Source organism: Simochromis diagramma, unplaced genomic scaffold (assembly GCF_900408965.1).
Source record: "Simochromis diagramma unplaced genomic scaffold, fSimDia1.1 OVJJ01000590.1, whole genome shotgun sequence".
In the NCBI taxonomy this organism is placed as follows: Eukaryota; Metazoa; Chordata; class Actinopteri; order Cichliformes; family Cichlidae; genus Simochromis; species Simochromis diagramma.
In genome coordinates, this window is record NW_024387057.1 from 115,119 (window position 1) to 139,655 (window position 24,537).

General features: G+C 40.7%; 1 protein-coding gene across 2 annotated transcripts in view; it reads right to left on the bottom strand.

Moving 5' to 3' along the window:
* Positions 1-11,404: 11,404 nt before the first annotated feature.
* LOC120741932 (Fc receptor-like protein 4) overlaps positions 11,405-24,537 on the bottom strand; it is a 29,377-nt gene continuing 16,244 nt past the window's right edge. For both annotated transcript variants that reach the window (XM_040045065.1, XM_040045063.1), the window contains exons 5-13: positions 23,406-23,672; positions 17,504-17,770; positions 15,786-15,914; positions 15,611-15,626; positions 15,440-15,531; positions 15,271-15,318; positions 14,954-15,013; positions 12,788-12,834; positions 11,405-12,683 (exon numbers count right to left, since the gene is read on the bottom strand). In XM_040045065.1, the coding sequence (XP_039900999.1) occupies positions 14,961-15,013; positions 15,271-15,318; positions 15,440-15,531; positions 15,611-15,626; positions 15,786-15,914; positions 17,504-17,770; positions 23,406-23,672 (872 nt within the window). In that variant the 3' untranslated portion in view covers positions 11,405-12,683; positions 12,788-12,834; positions 14,954-14,960. The remainder of the gene's footprint in view (positions 12,684-12,787; positions 12,835-14,953; positions 15,014-15,270; positions 15,319-15,439; positions 15,532-15,610; positions 15,627-15,785; positions 15,915-17,503; positions 17,771-23,405; positions 23,673-24,537) is intronic.

Genomic DNA, 24,537 nt, shown 5'->3' on the forward strand with positions numbered 1-24,537 from the left:
TTACACCAAACTCAAACAGCTCCTGTAGCTTTGACCGCAGCAGTTTTGTGACATGTTTTCCATCGCTTTAAGTCATATCTTACCAGGTCTTTTTTTTTACCGTGACATGTTTTCGCAACGTCCCCTGGATCATTATCATGCTGCAATGTTACTCTTCCTGCACACTGGAAGTGAATGTACCAAAACCCCTTTTCTGTTTTGCAGCCTGTATTTTTATATCTAAGTCTTTTTAATGATTTTTTTATATTTTGATTCTTTATCGGAGGAATTATGTTGAAATTCTTCTTTCATGCTGCATAAAAATATCCAGAGATTTTATCTGACTCTTAGCTGAAACATCATCATGCAGTGCTATAATAAAAATGCTCCTTTGACCTCAGATCTGTGAATGTTTTCACCTTGTGGTTAAATTCTATGTTTGGCTGACACCCAAACAGAGTAAATGACTCACTGTGTGGTTGAACTGAAACTAAAGACCTGTATGTTTCACAAATTAGATTAATAAAGACAACAAATAAATGTATCTTCTATTGGCACATCAAAGTGAATGTTACATGTTACCAACAAAGACTATGTAATTCTCTCCAGAGTCACATGCAGACGAGGTGACCTTTACTAAAGCTTACTGAAGCTGATCATTTCAGGCCTCAATAGTAACAAATGAAGAAAACTGAGTTACAGATAACTGATCACTGGAACACAGAGACTCTGGGTCATCACAAAATCTTCCATATGGTCTCTATCAAGGTCACAAAAGTTTCAACTTACAACATAAATGAGAATAACATCCTGTATGATTCGACAGAAGTTCAGTCTGTTTAGCTATGTGTAGACTGATATGTCAGATGATATTATGGTGTCCCTACAATACGAGTGAATAAACTCTTAAACATTATCAACATTTATTCATTATTTTCAGTTTTACTGTGGATTGTAATTATTTATTAAAAAATAAAAATCATTTGCAGAAGGTCAAAAACAGAGGAGAGATGTCAGGATGTTTTTGTTGTGTATCTAATGGCATTTTAATAATTATTCCTTAAATCATTTATTTTTATATTTTTACTCATGTTGCCATAATAACTCTAAACTTGAATGCATATTGAGTAAATACACAAAGCACTGAAACAAACCCCATGTTGCTTCATTGTGTTAAATATTTCAATTTGGTCATGACCAAACTTCCAGTTCCTCTTTACACATCCTGAGGTTTGATAGCAAGAATAAGACATTATCACAGCACAGAGCCAAAGTGTTTTCAGGAGACATTGAGATTCATTCTGTGGGCTGATGGAGAAAAACATGAGATCACTGAGGGTTTTTAAGTGCAGATAAGCCTGCAGCTGCTTGCAAACTTTCATTCATACTTCACAGAAATACTGACACAGGGTGAAGGGTTTTAGAACGGTGGGTTGATGCAGGTGTGTGTCTTTGTGCATTTATGTGCATGTGCCCACACCCCTGGGGCTCTGTCCTCAGCTCGTACTGGGGTGGCCAACCTCTGACAGGATCAGCTGCCGTTTGGTTTTTAGGTGATCTTTCTTTTTGGCTCCTTGTTGCTTCTGCTGGTGTGGACACGTGTTTGTTTTTGGGTCTCCTGGATCTTTCTCTGTTTTCTCTGTTGTGTGTCTGTGAAGGTTCTCAGTCATCCAGGTCATCGTAGTCAAAGCTTGCAAAGAAAAGCATCTGGACTTCTTTAAGTTGCTTGAAGACGTTTCACCTCTCATCCGAGAAGCTTCTTCAGTTCTAAGGTCAAATGGTGGAGAGTCCCACCATTTGACTCTCTGTTGTGGTTTTGCATCCTCATGATCACGTATGTTTTATCTCACACACACACACACACACACACACACACACACACACACACACACACACACACACACACACATACATGAGGTCATTGATGTTTGTTTAAGTGCAGAGATGGTGCAGATAGACTTGCAGCTATTTGCGAACTTGCGGTTTCAAAAATGTTAACACAATATTTTCCATCAGCCACGTCTCTTTAAAAAGTGATCCTTCCTGTCATGGTCTGATCTAAAGGTCCGAGTTTAAAACACCAGTAAATACTTTGTGCAAATAATTGTGGTCTCAGTCCCTGCAGTTTCAAATCTTACTGCATGTTAATTTAGTAAAACAAGCTCCTCATTAAAGTCAAAAAGGACAAGAAAGCACTTGATTAAAAAGCTCCTTCCTTATATATGCTGACGTAAAACAAGATACCAGCTACACAAAAGACTGCTGTCTGAAACATGCTGCATTTCCTCTTTCCTGCATGGCACAGATAAAAATGAGGCCTTTCAATAGATTAAAAATAAAATGTGGCAGAATAATTTCATTGTACATGTACAATGAGAATAATAAATAAATAATAAATAAATAAATAATAAAGGGCTATTCTATTGGCGGTGTGAAGAGGGAAGGAATGAGGATTTGACCCAAAATGCAGACTCTTAGAAAAGGTTAACTTAAACCCAGCTGTATTGCTGGAATACAAAAAAAATGCAAAACTACAAAAAAATTATTTGAAACTAAACGGCAGGCAGAACACACAGCCGGACGATGAGGGAGACCGCGATGCAGGACAGAGAGAGATGCAGGCATAAATACACACAAGAACAAACAAGGGAACAAACCACAGGAGGGAATCGTAGCTAAGAGGAGCTAAGGAAGCACAGCTGGACACAATTTAAACTGAACATGATGCACAAAGCACAAGTGACTATCAAAGTAAAACAGGAAGTGTGCAAAATGCACATTGAGACACAGGCTGTGTCCAAATTCAGGGGTAGCATTCGTCGATGGCTGCATTTGTAGGCAATTACGTCACAGCGACGCGACGAAGGCTGTCCAAATTTGAAGAGTTCTCCAAATGTGGTGACAAATGTGTCCTTCATTTCCCCAGATTTGAAGGATGTGTTGGCTGTATCGTTCGTGGCCCACCATATCCCAGGATTCATTTTGGATTTCAGGATTTCAGTTTGATATGTTTTAGGGAACAAAGACCAAATGGCTTAATTTCTTAAAATGAGAGGAGAAAACGATCACCTCTTCACTGGGGTGAAGAATTCGGCCACTGTGGCATGGAGGTACAAGAATAAATCAATTTGCACATCATATTCATATGAGTATGGTTTTATTAACCCTCATACTGTACAGAACCGGTGATGTCCAGACGGTATTCCTCTTGTGTTCTGCTGTGAAAACTTTAGGCATTAACATACTTGCCATGGTTTTTCTCTCTTCTCTTATTTTTTGTGTGTGATCAGGACAATTCTGGAGAAGATGGGCCTGCATGGGAAAGTCACCCCCATGCAGGCTAGAAGAAATGGGATAACTGAAGGGTGGCTGACTCATAGACGTCAGCAGTACCTAAAGAAAAAAACAAGCCAGGCTCACATTAATCATTTTATTACAGTTACACTAAAGATCAGAGCAAAAACAGAAACACTGTGTGAGTCAAAACCAGGACTGTAAGATCTTTAAATGTTCTTTGAAAAACTGCTGAACACAAACTGAACCTGAGAAATGTTTGTGTTAATGGAGGTTTAATAAAAGTAAATATTAATAATGATAATAAAGACTGTTTTTCAATGCTGACCATGTTGAAGAGAGCCGTACACATGAGTTTCATTCTGGTTGACTCCATGATTTGTGGAGGAGCCCGGACTGTGACTCTCAGACTGGATCGACCTAAAACAGGAAATAAACACAATAAACTCAAAAGTAACTGATGTTTGTTTAAAATAATAATAAAAAGTATTTTACCAACCTGGTGAAGCAGGAATCTGTGAAAGAGACAAATGTTATTACACATGTTTGTCATGTATAAATTGTTCCACTGATATTTTGTGTCATGAGATCAGAATACATGTATATGTGTGAATAATTAAAGTGTATGTAGTAAATAAACTCTCTAATACAGCATGAAAAGAAGAGGCTCTTACACTTGGACTGTCTGCAGCGATACAACAAGAGCAGGAGAATAATAATGAGAGAGACTCCACAAACCAGTCCAACCATCAACCACACAGGAGATGAAGAGCTGTCAGCTCCTGACACAGCTGCTGAAATGACTAATAATAATTAAGTAATAATAAAGTATAATACTTATTATTATACTGCATATTTCAGTTCTCACAAAATAGATCCAGGTGACTTCAAGCATTAAACAGACAATCTAATGTTTCTTCTCAAGCATGAAAATCATTTTTACAAAATCACATCAAATGTTTTGATCCTGCTCACCTTTAACTGACATCCAGCTCTGTGCTGACTCTCTTCCTGAGTACTGACACTTGTAGAAACCTTCATCAGACTTTGACACTGCAGAGATCTTCAGCTCCCCTCGGGTATCATTTTGAATAAGTTTGTCATTGTGATAGAAAAACACATTGGAAAGTATTTTTTGTGTTCTCAAACTGCAGCTCAGACTAACAGAAGCTCCCTCAGTCACAGGATGAACAGGACTCACCAGGATAGGACCATTACCATCATCTGTGACACAATCACACACAATTGTTTCAGTCACATCAGCTGGTGCACACTTTTAGGAAAGCTGACAAACAATAATAAGAACAGATTGTAAAAAATGCTTTTCATTATGAATATCTGATCTTGTGTATTTATAACTGCTGTATGTGTCGTACTATACTATACATTCATCATCTGGTCATCTTCAAACCCTCTCTGACATTATCATAGCTCTTAATAAAAATGTTTAATATTTCTGCAGAATTCTTTCTAAAATTTTTCATATTATACTGGCCAAGTTAAAAACATATAATTATCAGGACTTTACCAGCTTTAACCCTGATCAGCACTAATAAAACAGACAACACTGAGTCTGACAACAAGCCCTGAATCACACAGACAGTAAAATAAATGGAAAGCCAAAGAGCCGAATACTGACATGTTTAAGATGATCCTGACTTTTTTTTATCTTTCTCCATCTCTGAGTGAAGTTAGCTCTCTATCTTTTGTCTCCCTGTTAAATACAGCAGCTGGACCTTTAGCTAGCACTCTGCCCACAAGCTTTATAGAATAGTGTCTGAAATTGCCAGAATCCAGAATGTCCAAATGTCTTTTTCCTTGTCTTCTTTGAACTCCTCCCACACCCAGGTTTTTCCTTCAGCCACTGCCCGAGCCATGTTTTTCTTTGCCTGCCACTACCAATCAGCTGACTCCAAAGTCCCACAGGCAAACCAAGCCCGATAGGACTCCTCCTTCACCCTGATGGCTCCCTTCACTTTTGCTGTCCACCAGCTGGTTCATAGGTTACCACCACAATAGGCATCAACCACCTTTCAGCCACAGCTCAGTGCACCACCAACAACAGGGATTCCCTGCTGTTCCTGGGACACACAAACCTCCGCTACAATAAGGTAGCAAGACACAGAGTGCATATAATAATAATAATTATTATTATTATTATTATTATTACAATACACGTTAACTGGACTGTGTAAGTGCCTGGCTGTGACTTCCCCGAGCCAGAGGACCTCAGTATAAAGAGCCAAGATGGCTTTCCACTTACAGAGGAAAATTTGCCCAACCACTTGCATAAGTGTTATGTTGTAACTTTTAACTTTTGATCTGCATCTTGAAGACGTAAGCAGCAGTGAGCTGCCATTTATTATTAGTCTTGGGAGGTTAGCTATTGTTTTTTGGGTTACTTCTTTTGGGTTTGTAATCTCAGTTTGCAGTAGACATTTCTGTGTGTTTCTTATTTTGGGTTAAGTCCTGTGTTTGTAAATCTGTGGAATAATCAAAACATCTATTCTTTATTTAAATGTTGTTTCTGTGCCCCCTTGTGACTTGCGGATAACTGATGCGTTTTCATGTTGGATCTCAGCTTCAATGACAGGACGTAAGATGTAAGTGTAATCACACATTTACGAAGCACTTTTCAAAGTCCATATTTTAAAGTGCTCTATAGGAGCAACAGAATAAAGTAGAATAAAGTGGCAAATAGAGGAATAGGTCAGTTAAAATAATTTCTAACAAAGACAAGGGGTTTTATTATATAATAAGGGATTGCCACAGACAGTAGTTGCAGTTTAAAGATGAACAGTGTATAACTGCTGCTATGATTATTCTTTCTACTCTCAGTGTGGCCGTGAGTTTAATGCTCTTGGGTTTAGAGCAAAAATAAAATAAAGCATGGTTTGTTAAGTAAGTCTTGTAGATGCCTCCATCAGAAACAGTGATCACAGCCTCTGAGCTCAGTGGAACAAAGAAAGTCTGCAAACCCACCACATCTGTCACACACATAATAATAATAATAATAATAATAATAGTGGATTGCATTTATATAGCGCTTTTCGGGGCCCTCAAAGTGCTTTAAAATTCCACTATTCATTCACTCTCACACACTGGTGGAGGCAGCTACAGTTGTAGCCACAGCTGCCATGGGGCAGACTGACAGAAGCGAGGCTGCCATATCGCACCATCAGCCCATCACCAGTAGGCGGTAGGTGAAGTGTCTTGCCCAAGGACACAATGACCGAGACTGTCCGAGCTGGGGCTCGAACCGGCAACCTTCCGATTACAAGACAAACACCCAACTCTTGAGCCACGATCACTCCCAGCTACATACCCCAGCTGCAGGTTTATTTCTCCCCTTCTTCTGCAACATTGACTTCAAAACTAGGTGAATACCTGAGAATGACCAGGTGAGCCCACCTTGCATGAACTTGCATGAATTAAGTACAGCTCCACACACATTTGCAAATCTGCCGCAGCAGAAGTGCAGCAACAGTCAGGTGTAAATAGACAGAAAGCTGAAAAGCTGGTGAGATGTAATGTGATTACTTGCCAGTATCTTCAATGCTTTAAGCAAAATTTTAAGACTGTTCAGACATTGTGCACACTTACAGATTAATTTACACATTTAGTCAAGATTGAAATTTTTCTTTTTTGCCATTATACAAAAATATAAAACGTAATTTATTTTTACCAATTTAAGAAACAAATTTCATCACTCTAAATAAAAAATATTTATTAATTATACACAGATTGAAATACGCACACAAAAAGTCACTATTATTCAAACACCAAATTACAGAGAAAAAAAGTATTTTTTGTCCTTTTTCCAGTAGAGCCCATAGACATGTAAATATGTGCCACTGTACAAATCTGTGAAGAGGTGTAAGCCCCAGAGGTGTGGACTCGAGTCACATGACTTGGACTCGAGTCAGACTCGAGTCATTAATTTTATGACTTTAGACTTGACTTGAAAATATGTTCTAAGACTTGTGACTTGACTTGGACTTTTACACCAATGACCTGGGACTTGAATTGGACTTGAACCGGTTTACTTGAAAAGACTTGATATTTCACCCCAAATATAAAATTTAACATGCATATTATATAGAGATTGAAAATGTGACGTCATTCAGGGGTAAAACCTCAAAGGATTCTGGGAACTCGTGGCAAGCGGTACTAGCGCACGCAGGCTTTCAATTAAAATCAGTTATACAGCGATAAAAAGAAACACAAAAATGTCAAGAAGCTGTTGTATTATTAACTGCAATAGCCGGTCGCATGACAGCCACGGGAAGCCGACGGGTAAAGAGATCGGTTGTTATCGGATTACGTCGTTGAAGAGAAATTGTTCAGCCATGTTTCCGAAGTAACAAAGACGCGACGGATGGCCTGGATTGCAGCCATTCAAAGATCAAATATAACGTCCCAGAACACTCCAGCTCACAGGTTAGTCTGCTCCAAGCATTTACACGAAGGTCAGTGTTTTTTAGTAGTTAATACGTCATTTTCATAACATAATTGGTGATATAGGTTACAAGCAAGTCTGGCGCTGAACAGAAAATGTCGCGCTATGCTCCTTTATTTATTGTGCATAAATAGTGAATTGTCCTGACACAATATTGCGTTTCGCTTCTGTTATTATGGTACATTGACAAAAACATATACTTTTATTCACAGGATAAAACAGGTTTTTTGTATCACTAATTGCCCAGTACGATTACAGCATACAATATTATTGTCACTGCTACATTTCTGTGATGGGTACCAGAAATTATTTCCACTGCTAATTAATTACCGTTGAGCTCAAAGGTCCTATTAATAAACGGTTAACGAATGTGTATTTATGACGACAATTTGTGAGACTGGTAAACTTATGATAGGTACGATGGTCTTTACTTTCTACACGGTGCATTTCAAGGTCCTGCACCCATCCGTCAGTAAACTGTACCTGGGCTTGTTGCAGTGACCGGAAGTTACTAAACTTCATGAGTGTATGCACTCACTCCAAGAACCGTATGATTATAAATATGCATATAAATATGCTAAGATGAGATAGCTGACTTCATCTAACTAGCAAATGTTGTCCAGGCTACGTTGGTGATGCAGTTTTTTTAATGTGTATGATATTTTTGTCATGCGATTTTAAAGCTGGTCCTACAACCGCATCCAAGAATAACATGCAGCTTATCTCAGAACTGTCGGTGAAAATTATTCTTGGAGCTAGGTTTAATTGAGCTGCATTTTAAAGAGGTGCAATTTCACAATTTGTGTATATTTTCTAAGTTCACTATTTTGTCATGTGTTGAGAAAAACACAGATTTTAAAATTACATGGTCTAATATTTACATTTAGCATATAACTGCAACATGCTTTTTTCGTTTTTTTTTTGTTTTTTTTAAAGACTCGAAAGGACTTGAAATTCAAAGTTTCAGACTTGTGACTTTACTCGGACTTTTACACCAGTGACTTGAGACTCGACTCTGACTTGCCTGACATTACTTGAGACTTGACTTGAGACTTGAGGATAAAGACTTGAGACTTACTTGAGACTTGCAAAACAATGACTTGGTCCCACCTCTGGTAAGCCCAATGCAGGAGACAAAATTACATAAATAATAAGGAGCTCTACCAGCTGATCGGTCTTTAAAAAGTGAGAACAAAAGAACAAAACAGGTACACTGACAAGGAAAAAAGGGACGATTTAGGCATGACTGGAAATGAAAGACAGGTGAAAACCATCTGCAAAGTTGCAAATGATATATGTAGACAAAACAATTTCTTACCTTCAGCCATTCCATAGATGACTGTACTGAGCACTAAAATAATGAATAGAAGACATCAGACATTATACAACTGACGAAATCAAAATCAATATAAATTAAGGCTTTTTTTAAAAATGACCCACAATCATCAAATTTCTGTGCTCCTATTTGTCAAACTAAACAATATAACTAAAATAATTGTAACACAGTGTGTAACTATAAATGATCCAACATTCAGTAAAAAAACCTCACAAGTCTGCTTTGTTCCAGCTCTCAGGTAAACAGGTTAAAGCAGTGACTCACTGTAATTCTCACAGCTCAGAAACATTTTAATTAATGGTGCCTTTCAAACAATGTCAGACGTGTACTTACAGAAAAAGCCCATCATGCAGAGCAAAGAGTGCCCCATCGTCACATCCAGCCTGCTGCACTCTGATCCTCAGATAATCAAACAGTTTTACTTTGCAGAAAAAAGAAAGACAGAAAAGAGTTGTGTATCGTACAGATAAGACAAGAGTATTTTTCTACAGTTTTTTCTTCTGATTGGTGTCTCTGTGCTTCCTTCCCTTTTCCACAAAATTCAAACAGTGCCTGTGGCTTTGACCGCAGCACTTGTGCGACATGTTTAATTTCCTGCGCATTGCAAACATAGATGTTTGTTTCTTGCGTTGTGTTGTTTCCTTTCTCTATAATATACAAACGTGTTCTTTTGCTTGAAGTCAACATATTTGACCAGGTCAAATTTTTTATCATTTAAACTCTGACAAGTTTTTGCAGCGTCCTGTGTATCATTATCACGCTGCAATATTCCACTTGCAGCAGATTGGGAGTCACTGGGAGTGAATGTACCAAAACACCTTTTCTGCTTTGCAGGCTGTATTTTAATATTTCAGTCTTTTAAATGAAGAAAATTATGAGAAATTATGTTGAAATTCTTATTTCATGCTGCATAAAAACATGTAGATTTTATTTGACTGTTAGCTGAAAAATCATCATACAGTACTGTGGTGAAAAAGGTTCTTTTGATCTCAGCATAGACCTATGAATGTTTTGACCTTGTGGTTAAATTCTGGCTTTAGGTTTGGTTGAGACCCAAAAACAGGAGACTAACCTGTGAGACATCACAAATTCTTCCATATGAAGAACTTGTGATGACCCAACTTACAGCCTTCAGTAAACATAAATAAATAAATCAGAATAATACACTCTATGGTTTGACAGAAGTACAGCCAAACATATCAGTGTACACTATGTCAGAAGATATTACCCTGTCCCTACAATATGAGTGAATGAACTCTACCATTACCAACACTTATTCATTGTTTTCATTTTTGCTGTGGATTGTAATTATGTGAGATGCCAGGATGTTTTGTTGTGTATCTACTTGTGTTATAATAATTATTCCTTAAAAAATTGTATTTTTATATTTTTACTCATGTTGCCATAGTAACTTTAAAATTTGAATTCATACTTAGTAAATTCACAGAGCATTGCAACAAACCACATGTTGCTTTGTTGTGTTAAACATTTCACTTATAACTGGATCTAACTTCCAGTTCCTCTTTACACATACTGAGGTTAGATAACAAGAATAAAATGACACCACACTCACACCAGAGCTAAAGTGTTTTTAAGAGACATCAAGTTTTAACTCTGTGGAATTTGTGTCCTCTGATTTTTTTTTCCCCAGTTAATAATGCAGAAATGAAAGCACAGTGTCTATAATAAATTGAATTGTTCTTACTATTTTAGTTCTAAAGGCTGATGGAGAAAAACATAAGATCACTGAGGGGTTTTTAAGTGCAGAGATGGTGCAGATAAGCCTGTAGCTACGTGAGAACTTTCAGTTATACTTCTTGGTTTGAACCAAACCACGTACAGACTGACTTTCAAAAGGCCACAAAGTTTTATTCATTCATGTTCATGTTTGGTCACAGAAGCACAAACTTCTTAACTTGCAGCTGAAATCTTGCCTCTCCATGGTTTTTTTTGTTTGTTTGTTTGTTTGTTTTGTGGTTTTTGTTTTTGTTTTTTAATATAAGTAATGTTGTGACCTATATGTGGAAATGTGGAAATATTTCTTGTTTTTTGGGTGAGATTATTTCTAAATTATTTCTCCTAAAAATGTGAGATTTAAAGTAAGAATTGTTCTATGGTGCTCAAATGGTGAAACAATAAAAATACAGATCAAACTGGAAGATTTATCACGATAGATTTGATTATTGTACTGTTGAGCCTCATCCTCGATGACTTTACATTGTCTTTACTAAGATCAGAAACAAGTGTAGCCAATACAAATATTCATAGCAGCGAATTATTTTGATAAAAGAAAGTAACAGAGACACAGAGCATACAAGTAAATGGTTCTACTTTTATTTATTACAGTCTTACTCGATAATAAAGTGACAACATGCAAATTATTAAGCAGAAAAATATAAACAAAATCAGTGCAGTCAGAAACATCTTCTGTGCTTCTATCTATTAGGTTACAACTCTGAGTTTTATCAGTATTTCAGACTTTTTGATCACAAGCTTTCTTTCTAAAACAGGTGAGCAGGTTTATCTGTGGACAGTCAAGTGCTGAGAAAATGAAACTCGACATTTGGCAAAAAATCTGCTTGATGTCAGATCAGTTTCTATTATTACAAAAAGTTTTTTATGTTTCACTGTAAAGCATTATATTTATGTGTGTTTTTCTCCTAACTCTGGGCGTGAAATTAGACATTTTACACACAAAAGAAAATAAAATTCACATTTTATTTATGTATTAAGTCTTATTTGTAAGTTCGGTCGTCATCAGTTTTTTTTTTTTATACTTGATACAGACAACCTGAGACAGCAACAGGAGAGCAGGTCCTTGTATTCACAAGTACCACAGACAGTAATTCTGTTATACAGGAAGTACAAGGAAATATTAAACTGATCTGAGAACAGAAATCGCAGTTTAAGCAGCTGAAGAGGCTTAAAATAATAATACGCAGTAGAAATAGAAACAGTCTAAATAAATGAATATAATAGATAAGTAAGGGTTAAAAGGGGAGATAAAAGTTGGAATATTTCACTGAAACTATGGCTGAAATGTTAAAAATGTGTTAAAATGACTAAAGTTAAACATAGATTTCTGGAGGCACCACAGACAAAAAATCATAATGACTAAAAATAGTGACAAGCTGTTAAAACTATAAAGACAAAAAAATGTGGATTAATAGCTGAGACAGTTGATTAACCACAAGCTGAATGTAAAGTGAGGTGGAAAAAGCTGTAACTAGATTGCATATTAAAAATAGTTTGGTAAGTTTAATAAAAGTATTAATGTCGGGTTGTTGAGAGTTACAAATCAGACTTAAAGCAAATCAGTAAAACTGGAAGACGAAGAATGGAGAACATGCAAAAAATCAGTTACTGAGTAGAACTGTTGGTGAGAAAAACAAATGTTCATCTTAAGTCACAAATATAATTGCATACATTTCACATATGAACCTGTTTTATATACAGCATGAATGAACTTGATATTTTTTATGTCCCAGCTATAGATGTTCTGTGGTGAGTGAAAAAAAGGTTTATCCTTGATGAATACATGAGAAGCTGGTGGATATCAGCTTTAAGGATGTGTGTTGGGCCACTGGCTGCCCCTCGTGTCCCACTTGTGACTTCCTGTTGGAGAACAATAAAGTTTATTGTAAAAACATCGTCTGCCCTCGATGTAAAGTGAAGTTCTGTTTTGTGTGATTGAGTCTTTACAGAGAGTGTAAAGTTACCTGTATCCTTACAGGCTTTGTTTAGAAGGTGCAGACAGACTTTGTACCTGTGTGGAGGAGAATATCGTCTGGTTTTACTTTCATGTAAACATCTGGTCTCAGACATCTTATTATTTGTAATTCGTTCTGTGTTGTGAACATTTTTTGTGGAAAACGTGAAGCTGAAACACTTCTCTATCTTCTTCTATATCAGTAAAAAATCATTAATACTTTATCCTTTTTTGGTTTTAAATTACCTTCACCTGGGATACTTGAAGCAATGCTGTGTTTTGTGCTGCGATGCTGTTACTCAATTAAATGAAACTGACTGTCAGACAGAGATGAGCTCATGCTTTGTTGTTATTTAATCAGAAATGTATGAGTGAGAATTTTGCATGTATAATATTGAAGGAAGTAATTAGAGTAAAATACAGCTTTATTGTTAACTCGGCTTTGGTCCAGACTAATATATGTTTTTTAGTGCAGTGGCACTCTGAGATCAATGCAATGTGTTGTCAGGCATATCTAGTTATTCAAACAGTGATGCTAATAGTGCCTGTAATAGATTACTTTGGCTTGTAATTATGGATAGATTTTTGACTAAGACCAAAAAGAAGAGAGTTGCAGTAATCGATCTGGGAAGTGACCAGGCTATGAACAAGAATGGCAGTGGCATGTGGGGAGAGAAAAGGACGGAGACGATTAGTGTTACGGAGTTGGTAATATGTAGACCGAGTGATGTTATTGATGTGTGAGTTAAAAGATAGGGTACTATCAAGGATGACACCCAGACTTTTCACACATGGGGAAACGGAGACCGGCGAGTTATTGGTTGTAATAGAAAAGCTATTAGTTCTGGATAGTGTTTATTTAGTGCCTACCAGGAGAAGCTCAGATTTGTTACTATTGAGTTTGAGAAAATTGGAAGAGAACCATGAATTTAGTTCGGCTAAACAGAGGGTGAGGATGGGGGTAGAGCAGAAACAGGTTTAGTGGACAAATAAAGCTGGGTTGGTCACGGTTCTGGGTCATTTTGACCCAGCATTTTCAGTTTCTTGTATGTTGGTATTTTTCTGTATTATGGTTTATTTTCTGATTCTTTAGTTGTCCGTTTTTTAATATTATAATCCTAGGTTTCAGTGTTATTCTGGTTAAGAGTTTGTTCGTAGGTTTAGTTCAGTGTCTAGTCTGTGCCTGTCATGTTTCCTGTTTTACTTTACTTTGCAAGTCTGTGTGCTAGGTGAATGTGTTGAGTTTTGCTTCCCTTTGTTCTTGTCATGTTTGATTTCTTCCAGCTGCGCTCTCCTCCTGTGTCTCATTCCCCTCGTTATTCCCCAGGGTATGCTGTGTGATCCCTTCTGTGCCTCGCTGTGGAGTTTTAGGTTTCATTTTCTCAGTCTAGTCTAGTTTAGTTCTGCATCATTTCCCTGAGTCTGCTAATAAAGCTGCATTTTTCTGAGTTCATTTCCGTGTGTTCGTGACAGGATGTCATCAGCATAACAGTGACAGTGAATAATGTATTTAAGAAAAATATCTCCAAGAGGAAGAAGGTAGATAATGGAAAGAAGGGGCCCCAGGACAGATCCCTGGGGCACGCCTGCAACCAGAGGAAAGGGCTGAGAAGTGAAGGATTTAAGTCAAATAAACTGAGTGCGAACGATGGATATATGTTTTTATATTTCATTTGTTTGATGTTTAACTATTTTTGCCATCTCACTAAATACACTATTTACTGTGATTTAATTAAGATGAAAAGAATAAAATAATAGATTTACACACATCGCTTTGTTTTCATACATAAGAAACACCAGGCCTGGCCAAAAACCAACAATAGGGTGGGATTTTGCAATTCATGTTAAACAAATATACCTGAGGTATGTAGAAGGTGTAACAAAACTTTCTAAATGATGGCAAGAACATTTCTTCAGCGTAAAAATATGACAACACTCTTTATTTTGTCACATATAGACGGACAATATGATACAATATCATTCTGCTTACGAAGCAGACAAACTTTCTCTAAACTCTGAATGGCCTTCGATGTGTATAAGATTCGACTCTGGTGTAGTGGTAGTATGTAGTAGCTAAGTCTGGTAAGTGAATTTCCATATTGACCTATAATTACCTAAAACATAATGAAGTGACACATTTCAGTACAAACACTGACTGAAAATATTGTGACTGTACCTGCAGCTCACATCTGTACATTGATGTAAAAAGCACTCCCCTCTGGTTTATGATGCTCCCCTGTTAAAATGATCAATTGAATCCACAAAAAAGAATTAATACTTAAAAAACTTTCTGACCACTCTGCGATCACTGTTTGTTCTAAAATCTTTAATCTCAATAAGAGAGGAGGTGACATTCTTATATTTATGTGGTCCTCAAATGTTCATATTTTTATTTACAGGATTGTAAAAACATGTCACATGGAATTAGTTTCATTAAATCAAAAATAAATTTCATCTCAAACTGCTCTGTGCATTTCAGTGCATATACTGTACCATTTCTGTTTTTGACTTGTTTGATTGATTCATAGACGTTAGCAGTACCTAAAGAAAAATATAAGCCAGGGTTACATTAATCATTTTATTACAGTTACACTAAAGATGAGATGTTTAATAAAGATCAATATTAATAATGATGATAATAAAGATCGGTTTAAATGCAGACCATGTTGAAGAGAGCCGTACTCATGAGTTTCATTCTGGTTGACTCCGTGATTTGTGGAGGAGCCCGGACTGTGACTCTCAGACTGGATCGACCTAAAACAGGAAATAAACACAATAAACTCAAAAGTAACTGATGTTTGTTTAAAATTATAATAAAAAGTATTTTACCAACCTGGTGAAGCAGGAATCTGTGAAAGAGACAAATGTTATTACACATATTTGTCATGTATAAATTGTTCCACTGATATTTTGTGTCATGAGATCAGAATACATGTATATGTGTGAATAATTAAAGTGTATGTAGTAAATAAACTCTCTAATACAGCATGAAAAGAAGAGGCTCTTACACTTGGACTGTCTGCAGCGATACAACAAGAGCAGGAGAATAATAATGAGAGAGACTCCACAAACCAGTCCAACCATCAACCACACAGGAGATGAAGAGCTGTCAGTTCCTGACACAGTTACTGTAATGACTATTGACAATTATTAAGTATTAATAAAATATAATTATATTAGATATTTTACAGAGGTTCTCATAAAATAAACCAAGTTGACTTCAAAAGTTAAAACAAACAATTTAATGTTCCTTATAATAATGAAAATCATTTACAGAAATCATCTAAGGCGCTTGGAAAGAAAAGCGTCTGGACTTTGTTTCTTGTAGACATTTCACCTCTTATCTGAGAAGCTTCTTCAGTTCTAAGGTCAAATGGTGGAGAGTCCCAGATTTAAACCTAGTGGGTCCAGACGCTTTTCTTTGCAAGCTCCTTTGACTACGATGACCTGGATGACTGAGAACCTTCACAGACAAACCTAGTGGGAGTTTCTCCCCCAAGAGGGACATGGACCCCCTAATGATCCTCTACCTAATCACACGAGCCAAGGTATGAAAACGGGTGTGGGTCACAATCAGCCAAGGTTTTGGGTGAGCTCATTGTGAAACCTAGCTCCACCCCATCATGTAATTTCCTGAGGTCAGATGGCCCAGGATGTGAGTGGGAGTTAAGGCGTCTTGGAAAGGATCACAAAACTTATTATATATTATAGATGGCAGACAGATGGTGTCGTAAACCACCGCCTCTGTTCAAAGATGGTCGCTCACAGTGGACATAAATGGCTTCTTTCACTCCTCTTTCAAACCATCTGTCCTCTCTGTCCTAAACGTGAACTTTGTCTTCCTCAGAACAGTGGCATTTGTCCTTTAGATGCAGATGGACAGCCTAGTCTTGTCCTGTGGAGGTGGCTCTTCTGTGTTGTGCCATGCGTTTATGAAGTGGCTGTTTGTCTCTCCAATGTAGAGGTCTGGGCATTCCTCACAACAATGTACAGCATACATCACATTGTTAAGTTTGTGTTTAGGAGTTTTGTCTTTGGGATGAACCAGTTTTTGTCTGAGTGTGTGGCTGGGTCTGAAGTACACTGGGATGTCGTGCTTGGGCAAGACTCTCCTGAGTTTTTCAAATAAACTGGCTACATATTTTACAGATTTTAGAAATTTTACAAAAAAAATATGCATGTGCCATGGGCTCCCCGGTGTCACCTATTGTAGCCAACCTTTACATGGAGGAAGTGGGAAAAAAAAGTTCTTGGCTCTTTTAAAGGGAGAGTACCAAGCCACTGGTACAGATAACAATATTATCATTCCCTATGTAGCCGGTCCGACCATCTTTGAACAGAGGGGGTGGTTTATGACACCAACTGTCTACCATCTATAATCCAGTTTTGAGATCCCTTCCCAGACGCCTTAACGCCCACTCGCATCCTCGGCCATCTGACCTCAGGAAATCACAATGATTTCACACGAAACCTTGGCTGATTGTGACCTACACCCATTTTCACACTTTGGCTCATGTGATTAGGTAAAGGATCAAAAGAGGGTCCGTGTCCCTCTTGGGGGACACTCCCACAGGGCTTAAATCTAGGACTCTCCACCATTTGACCTTAGAACAGAAGAAGAGTCCAGACACTTTTCTTTCCAAGCTCCTTAGACTACGATAACCTGGATCACTGAGAACCTTAATAAGACATTTACTGAAACACACACTGTTTTGATCCTGCTCACCTTTAACTGACATCCAGCTCTGTGCTGACTCTCTTCCTGAGTACTGACACTTGTAGAAACCTTCATCAGACTTTGACACTGCAGAGATGTTCAGCTCCCCTCGGGTATCATTTTGAATAAGTTTGTCATTGTGATAGAAAAACACATTGGAAAGTATTTTTTGTGTTGTCAAACTGCAGCTCAGACTAACAGAAGCTCCCTCAGTCAAAGGATGAACAGGACTCACCAGGATAGGAACATAATCGTAAGGATAATAAATAGAATTTTCTGTGAAAAGAAAATACAATTTATTTAATCAGATGATGTTTATATGTGACTGCTGTAGTAGTGGTGTGATGTTTCAACACAGCTGCAGGAGGACAGGTGGGGCAGAATAGTTCATGGAGCTGCTGTTGTGGATTTTATTATGACATATATACTTGTATACACTAGACATGTAGTCATATTTACTCACATGAATCTTGTGTAATCATATATCCTCATATATGCTGTGCACACTTAGAATGAAGCGATTTATATAGAGGAGTCACTGTGTTAAGCATTTAACCTGAATGTTTAAATCACACAGCCCATATATTTAGGACAAATATATTTACCATCATATCAGTGAAAAAGTTTGTGATCAATATTGTTTGAAAATGTAATAATTAGGATCAAAAAGTAACCTTTGATTGTGTTATGGCCAACAGTGACTAGTCCAACATAAGGTTAATGCAGCTCAGCACTTTTAGAGTATGCACATAGGACCCTTACTCAGCATTCATTTGTGTTTATCTGTACCGCCCCACGCCCTTGTTGTCTCCAGGCCTTTCAATGCCTGTACAGAAAACAGCCCTAGCTGGGTATGCACCTGAGATTTTGGTCCTAGCTTCAGTTGCCTGAACACAGGAAAAACCTTTTTTTAGTATAAATAGCAGTTATGTCTGGAATGCACACCTGATAAAATTGTCAACTTTTTAAAATTGTTAACTATTTAAGACCTACCACAGAACCAAGTCCGCCAGAGCTTATCTTTATCTTTTTACATGCTGTAGTGCCATTTGGGGAGTATTTCAAGCTGCTATACATTATTACAACCATTGGAAGGGAGGACGAGCAAATACCAGCTGGCCATGACAGACGCTGAGACAGCGCTTCATGGTGCAGTGTTTCCGATTGACGTGCTGCAGAGTCTGGTCAAGACTTTCGAACGTCAGAGAGCTGCAGAGCTTCTTGGGCCTGGCCTCATACTACCGCAGGTTCATCAAAGCGTTTGCGACCATCGACAGTCCCCTCCACCGCTTGACGGATAAGAGCCAGTCCTTCAGCTGGGGTGACCCCTGCAAAGCAGCCTTTGTCCAACTAAAAGAGGCCCTCACAAAAGCCCCGGTTCTGGCCTACTCCAAAGCTCAGCAGCCTTCCATTGAGGACACAGATGCCAGCAATTTGGGGGTTGGAAATAAGCTGTGCACTGGGCTGAGCCGAGAGGAACTAGAGCAAGAGCCGACGCGAACTGCTCGCTGTAGTTCTAGCAGTACAGCACTTCTGGCTAGCTGCACTTGCCAAAGGTACTTGCAATTCATCTCCCTATAATGCTAGCACCAGCTGTGTGGCGGCCTCCTCATCACTCCTACCACTGTGCCTTGCTGCTAGCTGGACTTGTGAGAGGTAGGGCTCTAGCGGGGTGACTCAGTTTTATTTCAGTATCGTAGCTGGCATTTTAGGCATCGCTGCATGCTGCTGGGAGCTCAGCATGGTGGTCAACGGAGGCAGCACATAAATCGGAAACACCGCACCATGAAGCGCTGTCTCAGCGTCTGTCGCGGCCAGCCAGTATTTGCTCGTCCTCCCTTCCAATGGTTGTAATGATGTATAGCAGCTTGAAATACTCTAAAAAAAATGGCGCTACAGCATGTAAAAATATAAAGATAAGCTCTGGCGGACTTGGTTCTGTGGTAGGTCTTAAATAGTTAATAAACTCTGTTCTAAGAATTAAACTCTTTTCCAGAGAATCATTATGAGTGATTTGATTTTAATTGTAGTGGCAAGTAAAATAAATAATTGCTCCTCCTTGAATCGCTACCTTATCGTGGTGGAGGGGTTTGTGTGTCCCAGGGATCCCAGGGGCTATGTTGTCTGGGGGCTTTTGCCCCCTGGTAGGGTCTCCCATGGCAAATTGGTCCTGGGTGAGGGACCAGACAAAGAGCGATTCAGAAGACCCTTATGAAAAGAATATCGAGGGAACAGTTTACCCTGCCTGGGATAGGGTTACCGGGGCCCCGCCCTGGAGCCAGGCCCGGGGAGGGTGCCCGAGGGCGAGCGTCTGGTGGCCGGGCCTTAGTCCATGGGGCCCGGCCGGGCACAGCCCGAAGAGGAGACGTGGGCCCATCCTCCCGCAGGCCCACCACCCGCAGGAGGCGCCATAGGGGTCGGGTGCATTGTGTGCCGGGTGGCGGCCAGGAGCGGAGGCCCTGGCGGACTGACCCCCGGCTGCCAAGACTGGCAATAGGACATGGAATGTCACCTCTCTGGTGGGGAAGGAGCCTGAGTTAGTGCGTGAGGTTGCGAGGTACCGGCTAGATATAGTCGGGCTCACCTCTACACATGGCTTGGGCTCTGGAACCAGTCTCCTGGAGAGGGGCTGGACTCTGTCTCAGTCTGGAGTTGCCCCTGGTGAGGGGCGGCGGGCTGGGGTGGGTATTCTAATATCCCCTCGGCTTGCTGCTGGTACGTTGGGGTTTTTCCCGGTGGATGAGAGGGTTTGTTCCCTGCGCCTTAGGGTCGGGGAACGGGTCCTGACTGTCATCTGCGCTTATGCGCCGAGTGGCAGTTCGGAGTACCCAGCCTTCTAAGAGTCCCTGGGGGGGGTGCTGGAAGGTGCTCCACCTGGAGACTCTGTTGTCCTGCTGGGAGACTTCAATGCTCACGTGGGTAACGACAGCGAGACCTGGAGGGGCGTGATTGGGAGGAACGGCCTCCCTGATCTGAACCCGAGCGGTGCTTTGTTATTGGACTTCTGTGCTAATCACAGTTTGGCCATAACGAACACCCTGTTTGAACATAAGAGTGTCCATAAGTGCACGTGGCACCAGGACGCTCTAGGCCGTAGGTCGATGATTGATTTTGTAATTGTATCACCAGACCTGCGACCATATGTTCTGGACACTCGGGTAAAGAGAGGGGCTGAGCTGTCAACTGATCACCACCTGGTGGTGAGTTGGATCAGGTGGCGGGGGAGGACGCTGGACAGACCTGGTGCACCTAAACGCGTAGTGAGGGTGTGCTGGGAACGTCTAGCAAAGGCCCCAGTCCGCGAGATCTTCAACGCACACCTCCGGCAGAGCTTCAACAGCATTCCGAGGGAGACTGGGGACATTGAGTCCGAATGGACCATGTTCAGCGTCTCCATTGCCAAAGCTGCTGCATTGAGCTGCAGCCGCAAGGTGGTTGGTGCCTGCCGTGGTGGTAATCCCCGAACCAAATGGTGGACACCAGAAGTGAAGGGAGCCACCAGGCTGAAGAAGGAGTCCTATCGGGCTTGGTTAGCCTGTGGGACTCCGGAGGCAGCCGACAGGTATCGACAGGCCAAGCGGAATGCGGTTCGGGCAGTGGCTGAAGCAAAAACTCGGGTGTGGGAGGAGTTCGGAGAGGCCATGGAAAAAGACTTTCGGACTGCCCCGAAGAGATTCTGGCAAACCGTCAGGCGTCTCAGGAGGGGAAAGCGGTGCTCTACCTGCACTGTGTATAGTGCTGGCGGAGCGCTGCTGACGTCGACTGAGAAAATTGTCAGGCGGTGGAAGGAATACTTCGAGGACCTCCTTAATCCCACTGACACATCTTCCGAGGAGGAAGCAGAGTCTGGGGATGAGGGGAATGACCCGCCAATTTCCGGGGGCGAGGTCACTGAGGCAGTTAAACAACTCCTTGGTGGCAGAGCCCCTGGTGTTGATGAGGTCCACCCCGAGTTCCTGAAGGCTCTGGACGTTGTAGGGCTGTCCTGGTTGACACGCCTCTGCAATGTTGCGTGGAGATCAGGGGCAGTACCTGTGGACTGGCAGACCGGGGTGGTGGTCCCCATCTTTAAGAAGGGGGACCGGAGGGTGTGTTCCAACTACAGGGGGATCACACTCCTCAGCCTCCCTGGGAAAATCTATGCCAGGGTGCTGGAAAGGAGAGTTCGTCCGCTAGTCGAACCTCGGATACAGGAGGAACAATGCGGTTTTTGTCCTGGTCGCGGAACACTGGACCAGCTCTTTATCCTCTTGAGGATACTTGAGGGTGCATGGAAGTTTGCCCAACCAGTCTACATGTGTTTTGTGGACTTGGAGAAGGCATTCGACCGTGTCCCTCGGGGTGTCCTGTGGGAGGTGTTGCGGGAGTATGGGGTGTCTGGCCCATTGCTACGGGCCATTCGATCCCTATACGACCGTTGTAAGAGTTTGGTTCGCATTGCCGGCAATAAGTCGGACTCGTTCCCGGTGGGTGATGGGCTCCGCCAGGGCTGCCCTTTGTCTCCGGTTCTGTTCATAATTTTTATGGACAGGATTTCTAGGCGCAGCCAAGTGGCGGAGGGCTTTCGCTTTGGTGGCCTCAGAATCTCATCTCTGATTTTTGCGGATGATGTGGTTCTGTTGGCTTCATCGGGTGAGGGCCTCCAGCTCGCACTGGAACGGTTCGCAGCCGAGTGTGAAGCAGCGGGAATGAGGATCAGCACCTCCAAATCTGAGGCCATGGTTCTCAGCCGGAAAAGGGTGGAGTGCCCACTCCGGGTCGGGGATGAGTTCCTGCCCCAAGTGGAGGAGTTCAAGTATCTCGGGGTCTTGTTCGCGAGTAATGGGAGAAGGGAGCCGGAGATCGACAGGCGGATTGGGGCTGCAGCTGCAGTAATGCGGACGCTGCACCGGTCCGTCGTGGTGAAGAGGGAGCTGAGTGTAAAAGCGAAGCTCTCAATTTACCGGTCGATCTACGTCCCTACCCTCACCTATGGCCACGAGCTGTGGGTAGTGACCGAAAGAACGAGATCGCGGATACAAGCGGCAGAAATGAGCTTCCTCCAAAGGGTGGCTGGCCTCTCCCTTAGAGATAGGGTGAGAAGTTCGGCCATCCGGGAGGGGCTCAGAGTAGAGCCGCTGCTCCTCCACATCGAAAGGAGCCAGCTGAGGTGGTTCGGGCATCTGACAAGGATGCCCCCTGGGTGCCTCCTGGGTGAGGTGTTCCAGGCAAGTCCCACCGGGAGGAGGCCCCGGGGCAGACCCAGGACACGCTGGAGAGATTATATCTCTCGGCTGGCCTGGGAACGCCTTGGTGTTCCCCCGGATAAGCTGGAGGAGGTGGCTGGGGAGAGGGAGGTCTGGGCCTCTTTGCTTAGGCTGCTGCCCCCGCGACCCGGCCTCGGATAAAGCGGATGAAGATGGATGGATGGATGGATGGATGGATGGATGATTTTAATTGGATCTGAAAAGCTCGACCTCATTGGTGGGATAAAGGTTATCATGCTGGGTACAAAATTTGTGACCCAACACTGTGCACAGTGCAAGTAAAATAAATAAAGTTTGAACTCCCTGACTGGCTCTGAACTGAGGGGAACTCAGACACAGCACAACCTTTGATACAACTGCACCTTTTTACATGATGATCTTTAAGAATAACACTTTGATGGCAAAAACACTGAGCTTTTTAGTTGTTTAAATAGAAGAGAGAAAATATAAACAACTTTTGACAAATTGAATTATGAAAAAATCGAGTGAAATGAGACCAACATAATTTAAGAATATTTTGATACTATGGTGCCTAAAATCTTCTGAAATTGTAATTTTTGTTTGTCTTCCCACATAAAATTACTTCACATACAGAAAAGCTGGGACAAATTTTAATGTGACGTCTAAATCATAAAAATCGAAGAAGAAAGTGTATAATAACATACTCTGTACAACAGTGATGTTGACTGCTCTGCTGAACTCTCCTGATCCAGACTCACACCAGTACACTCCAGTATCTGACACCAATGTGTGGATTATACATGTGGATCCAATCATTAGCCAACAGTTATTATAATATGAAGGGTTGCGCTGTAGAACAGTCATCACTCTCCACTCTGTGAAGTTTCCCTTACAGGTCAGTGAGAGAGAGTCAGAGAGGAAGTGTTGCACTCTGTCAGGACTCACTGTCAGAGACACTGCTGAATTAACATCTGAAAACAACATGCAGTGAAGAGACAAAGTACAGAGACGTTAAGATTCAAAATATCACAGTAAAAATATTCCTTTGTTTTTTTTCGTTTTTTTCTCGAGATCAGCTAATAATGTAAAAAGATAGTAATTATTTGGTGAAACTGCATTTTTTACATTGAACACATTATATTTTTAGTATCTTTATATTAGACTCACTGGTCCAAAATGAAAAGAAAAAAGAGAAAATCATGCAAAATAAATATTAAACATAAGGAAAATAAAATATATGAGCAAATGCTTTTTCTACAAAACACAGCTGTACAAATGTCTCCACCATATTTGTACCAAATCGATTTCTTGTTAAACCCACAATAGCCACAAATAAATCTATGAATGAGATTTCTTAATACAACTTTAAATATAGTGCAGTTTTGAATTTCTGTTCCAAGCTTTGAGAACTAATTCTTCCACTTCTTAATGTGAGCTGTCCAGTTTTATTTATGGGTTGTACATACAAACAAAGTTACCACATCATGATGTCACAGTCAAAAAACTATTTGCTGCTACAGCGCACATTTATACAGCTGTTCCAACTATAGGGGGATCACGCTTCTCAACTGGGAAAGTCTATACCAGGGTGCTGGAAAAGAGAGTCTGTCTGTTATTTGAACCTCGAACAGGAGGAACAATGCGGTTTTTGTCAAAGAACACTGAAACAGGTCTTTACACTCTCAAGGATAGTTGAGGATGCATGTGATTTTGCCCAGCCAGTCTATATGTGTTTTGTGGACTTGGAGAAGGTATTCAACCATGTCCCTCGGAGAGTCCTGTGGGAGGTGCATTGGGAGTAAAGGGTGTCTGGCCCATTGTTACAGGCCATTCAAT